Raw genomic sequence first — 6,000 nt, forward strand, 5'->3', positions numbered from 1 at the left:
CTTTGAAACTGACTGCTGTCTTTCAAAATGCCGTCTTCCTCAATATTTGAGAAGATTCTGGTGTGGCCTTTAAGGCAACTGGGTAATTCCCCTTCTCTAGCTAATTGGGGTTACTCTAGGAGCCCTTTCACTTGGAATGTGCAAGATTGTAGAAGCACAATTCTTTGGTTATATTGGACTAGTTATAATAGTGAGTAGATTTCTTTTGTATTCCTATTTTTCTTCCTTATTAATGTATCTTGTTCTCCATTTTTTCTTTTAGACAGAAGATATGTTGTGGGATCATCTATAAAGGCCGTTTTGGGGAAGTCCTCATTGACACACATCTCTTCAAGCCTTGCTGCAGCAATAAGAAAGCAGCTGCCGAGAAGCCAGAGGAGCAGGGGCCAGAGCCTCTGCCCATCTCCACTCAGGAGTGGTGACTGAGGTTTTTATGTAGAAGGGGAACAACAAAAAAAAAATCTGAATTTTGAAAAACCACAAAGCTACAAACACCCTCTTTTTTTTTTTTTTTTTTTTTTTTTTTTTTTTTTTTGAGACGGAGTTTTGCTCTTGTTACCCAGGCTGGAGTGCAGTGGCGTGATCTTGGCTCACTGCAACTTCCATCTCCCGGGTTCAAGTGATTCTCCTGCCTCAGCCTCCCAAGTAGCTGGGTTTATAGGTGCCCGCCACCAGACCCGGCTAATTTTTTAGTTTTAGTAGAGACGGGGTTTCACCACGTTGGCCAGGCTGGTCTTAAATGACCCTCTTATTTTTAACTTGGATACCTGCTATTCTGCCAAAAGACAATTTCTAGAGTAGTTTTGAATGGGTTGATTTCCCCCACTCCCACAAACTCTGAAGCCAGTATCTAGCTTACTAAAAAAAGAGTTGTATATAATATTTAAGATGCTGAGTATTTCATAGGAAAGCTGAATGCTGCTGTAAAGTGCTCTTTAAGTCTTTTTTTTTTTTTTAATCCCCTTCTAATGAATGAAACTAGGGGAATTTCAGGGGACAGAGATGGGATTTGTTGTATGATAAACTGTATGTAGTTTTTAGTCTTTCTGTATTGAGAAGCAGTGGTTGGGGCATTTTTAAGATGGCTGGCTACTCTTGTTTTCCCTCATGATAATAAATTTGTCATAACTCAGTAACATGAACTTGCCCCTAGAGGTAGTTGTTAATAATTTTGAAATATTAAGGTCTTGCCAAGCTTCTGATGATTCAAACCTGTACTACTGATTATTAAGCAGGACAGACTGAGCTTTCTGTTGCAAATACCTTAGAGGAGAAAGTAATTTCTAAATATACAGAGAGGTAACTTGACTATATATGTTGCATCCTGTGCCTCCCTTCATATTAATATTTGATAAAGATTTTAATTTATGTAAAACTTCTAAAGCAGAATCAAAGCTCCTCTTGGGGAAATGGCAAGTCTTTAGGATAGGCAAGACCCTGTATGAATAGTACCAAAGCATTACCGCATGGTAGAGAACACACTCGATTAAAAATGTTAAGCTATCTGAAAAATAAAACGTGCAAGTCTTCAGGATGGCACAAAACAAAGGTTAATGCTTCTTGGGGCACATTTCTTAGAGGGCTTGCTGAGTGTGTAAATATAATCGACTTTTGTTTGTGTTACATGACTTCTGTGACTTCATTGAAAATCTGCACAATTCAGTTTCAGCTCTGGATTACTTCAGTTGACCTTTGTGAAGGTTTTTATCTGTGTAGAATGGGTGTTTGACTTGTTTTAGCCTATTCAATTTTTATTTTCTTTCACTCTGTATTAAAAGTAAAACTTACTAAAAGAAAAGAGGTTTGTGTTCACATTAAATGGTTTTGGTTTGGCTTCTTTTAGTCAGGCTTTCTGAACATTGAGATATCCTGAACTTAGAGCTCTTCAATCCTAAGATTTTCATGAAAAGCCTCTCACTTGAACCCAAACCAGAGTACTCTTACTGCCTCTTTTCTAAATGTTCAGGAAAAGCATTGCCAGTTCAGTCTTTTCAGAATGAGGGAGAAACATTTGCCTGCCTTGTAATAACAAGACTCAGTGCTTATTTTTTAAACTGCATTTTAAAAATTGGATAGTATAATAACAATAAGGAGTAAGCCACCTTTTATAGGCACCCTGTAGTTTTATAGTTCTTAATCTAAACATTTTATATTTCCTTCTTTTGGAAAAAACCTACATGCTACAAGCCACCATATGCACAGACTATACAGTGAGTTGAGTTGGCTCTCCCACAGTCTTTGAGGTGAATTACAAAAGTCCAGCCATTATCATCCTCCTGAGTTATTTTAAAATGATTTTTTTTGTACATTTTGGCTGCAGTATTGGTGGTAGGATATACTATAATATGGATCATCTCTACTTCTGTATTTATTTATTTATTACTAGACCTCAACCACAGTCTTCTTTTTCCCCTTCCACCTCTCTTTGCCTGTAGGATGTACTGTATGTAGTCATGCACTTTGTATTAATATATTAGAAATCTACAGATCTGTTTTGTACTTTTTATACTGTTGGATACTTATAATCAAAACTTTTACTAGGGTGTTGAATAAATCTAGTCTTATTAGAAAATAAAAGGAGCTGTTTTGTGGCTTTGTTTGACAGGTCTTCAGTAAGAATAATGTTTTTGGCTTTCACATATACTCAGTTTAAGTGCTTAGTATTAATAACAAGCTATGAAGGGAATAAATTCCTCTTCACTGAGACATAGACTTTGGAATAAAAGACATTTTAACTGATGTGCACAATTATTAATCTAGTGGATAAGATGGATTTAAAAGGAAGAACAAAATGTTCCCAGTACTTTTTACTGTCTGTGGTTTTATTACTGTCTATGGGCATAGCGGGAAGCATCATTGAGACTTTAGGGAAACTATAAAAGTTGGAAGGGTGGTGGCATCAGGGGTTGGACGCTGGTTCTCAAGTTCCTAGCTCTGCCGCTTGTTAGTCATTTGAGTTAAATAATTAATGGGAATATTTACTTCACAGGATTATGAGGAATCCTAAGAGGTGTAATCCATATCAGACTTTTAGAAACCAGTTGTTTTATTACCTGGGAAAGGTAATAAAGGGCCAGACTTTTTATACTACTGTTAGTATTTAAATTTGGGATAGTCTGGATGCCACCTAATACAGTTACTATGAAATTAACAAGGTAACTAAGGAAGTTGATAGTACCTGTATTATCTATTGCTACGTCCTAAATTACCACAGATTTAGTGGCTTAAAACAAATGCGTCTCAGTTTCTGTCTGAGCATGGTTTAGATAGGTCCTTTAGAAAGCTCATGGTCTCATCTGCATTCTCACCTGGTGATTTGGGAAGAACTCATTTCAGCCTCACTCGGCTGGCAGAATTCAGTTCTTGCCACTGCAGGACTGAGTGTCCAGACCTCTCACTGGTTGTCAGCTGGAGGCCCCCCGCTTAGTTCCTTGCCAGCTGGGTGCTCCCTGCATGGCCTGGCTGCTGACTGGACCACTGACATGATTACTGTCACTACCAGCAAGTGTCGAGAGCCAAGCTGCCAGCAAGAGGGGTCTTTTCAGGTCCTGCCCATATCCAAGGGGAGAGGCTCATACGAAGGATTGGATACCAAGAGGTGCGGGTGGGGCTAATGGGAAGGCACCTAGAGTTTGTCACAGCTTTTTTTTTTTAACTGAATCTCTTTAAATTGGTCGTCTCGCCCTACAATGCAAATGCTTTGTGTAGCAAGTAAAAAGAAAAATGGCTCTCACAATATGAAAAACCCTGGCTGGGCACTGTGGCTTATGCCTGTAATCCCAGCACTTTGGGAGGCCCAGGCGGGTGGATCCCTTGAGGTCAGGAGTTCAAGTCCAACCAGGCCAACATGGTGAAACACCATCTCTACTAAAAATAAAAAAATTAGCCAGGCATGGTGGCATGCACCTGTGGTCCCAGCCACTCGAGAGATTGAGGCAGGAGAATTGCTTGAACCTGGGAGGTAGAGGTTGTAGTGAGCTGAGTCGGGCCACTGCACTCCAGTCTGGGTGACAGAGCGAGACTCCACCTCCAAAGAAAAAAAAGAAAGGAAAAGACCTACTGTTGGGCCAGACACTTTTAAACATTGTTTAAGTAACCCTGCAAAGTAAAAAGAAATCTATTTACCGGTAAGAGGAGGTGCCAGGAGGTCATGTAACTTGAATGAAAGAATCTGCTTTTCTTATTTGAAAGCCTTTGTTCTCTAAACTGTCTCCTGTCTGCTATAGTAATGCTGTCCTAACCCTCATTGGAAACTATTCCCTGGGTCTCTTCTTGCCTCCCTTCTTTCTGAAGGCTGAAATGAGGGGCAAGTTTAACTTTTGCAGATACGTTGATCTTTAACTTAAATCAAATTTTGTTTTTTAATTTTGATAATGTTCAAAGTACCTATTATCTGTCTTTTTGTAGAGAAAACTGCTGGAGGTTTAGTGAAACGATATCTTAAAACAATTCATCAAGGTGGCTGCTCTGCAGTGAACAATAGAAGGTACCCTGGGAGCCTCTTCTATTCAGTGTCCGTAGAACAGTTTCCTAGTGCCCCAGATTTAGCATTGTAGTGGCCAGGCAATCATTTTTGTGTGATGTTCAGTGAACTCGGAAGGGAGGAGAAAGCCAAATTAGATCAAAGATAGATAATTTCACAGGCTCATGTTCTCAAAGAAAGGGATCTGCGGGTTCTGTCTAACAATTTCTCAAGCTGTGGAGTTTGGTTACTCGTTGTAGTCATGAGAATGCTTTAGGTATCAAATACCTTACACCCTGGTTAGAAACTGCTTGTTATTGTATGTTGACTGAGGGGTCTTAGACAAACTTAGTTGCAAGCTTTAGCATGAAAGAACTTAGTCATTCAGTTTAGAGAGAGACAAAAGATTTTTTTGCGAAAGCCTGCTCTTTATCTGAAAGGGGAAAATGATTTATTCTGTTTTACAGCATTTATTCTCTAAACTTCTATGGCTTACATTAGCTTAACTGTGTCTCCAGGTATTGGCTTTTTTTTTTTTTTTTTTTTTTAGACAGAGTCTTGCTCTTGTTACCCAGGCTGGAGTGCAATGGCGTGATCTCGGCTCACTGCAACCTCTGCCTCCTGGGTTCAAGCGATCCTCCTGCTTCAGCCTCCCGAGTAGCTGGGATTACAGGCGCCCGCCACCACGCCCAGCCAATTTTATATTTTTAGTAGAGATAGGGTTTCACCATGTTGGCCAGGCGGTCTTGAACTTCTAACCTCAGGTGATCCACTTGCCTCAGCCTCCCAAAGTGCTGGGATTATAGACGTGAGCCACCACGCCCAGCCGGTATTGGCTTTTTGCAAATAAAAGAGAAAGATTGTTTTTGCTTACATTTAAATTTAAATCTCAAAATAATTAAAACTAAAAAATCTCAAATTATTTAGTAAGTTCCTGGTAGAGTTAAAATGGAAACCTGAAAAATTATACTTTTTCTTTTTTCCTTTCCTTTTCTTTTTTTTTTTTGAGACAGAGTCTCACTGTGTAGCCCAGGCTAGAGAGCAGTGGCTCAATCTCAGCTCACTGCAACCTCTGCCTCCTGGGTTCAAGGGATTCTCCCACCTCAGCCTCCCGAGTAGCTGGGATTACAGGCATGTGCCACCATGCCTGGCTAATTTTTGTATTTTTTGGTAGAGACAGCGTTTCGCCATGTTTGCCAGGCTGGTCTCGAACTCCTGACCTCAAGTGATCTGCTCGCCTCAGCCTCCCAAAGTGCTGGGATTACTGGTGTGACCCACCATGCCTGGCCATACTGTTTTTTTTTTTCCCCTCAAAGTAAGTGTATACTCGGCCTCCAATTAACTTTACAAATCTCTTCAATGTTGATCTGTCACTGATGGCTTCTTCATGGGACATTCCAAAGCCTTTATCTTATTTACCCAGCCTCTCCACAGTACTTAATACCATTGACAGTTTCTTTCTTGAAATACTCTTGGTTGAAAACACACTTTCTAGGTTTTCCTTGGACCTCAGATGCTCACTGGCCCAGGCTTCATCT

General features: G+C 40.0%; 1 protein-coding gene across 1 annotated transcript in view; it reads left to right on the forward strand.

Moving 5' to 3' along the window:
• Positions 1-2,486, forward strand: part of SINHCAF (SIN3-HDAC complex associated factor) — a 43,666-nt gene extending 41,180 nt beyond the window's left edge. Inside the window, exon 6 of the mRNA XM_004052933.5 lies at positions 263-2,486. Coding sequence (XP_004052981.2) covers positions 263-422 — 160 coding nt within the window. The 3' untranslated portion in view covers positions 423-2,486. The remainder of the gene's footprint in view (positions 1-262) is intronic.
• The last annotated feature ends 3,514 nt before the right edge of the window (positions 2,487-6,000 follow it).

Source organism: Gorilla gorilla, chromosome 10 (assembly GCF_029281585.2).
Source record: "Gorilla gorilla gorilla isolate KB3781 chromosome 10, NHGRI_mGorGor1-v2.1_pri, whole genome shotgun sequence".
NCBI lineage: Eukaryota > Metazoa > Chordata > Mammalia > Primates > Hominidae > Gorilla > Gorilla gorilla.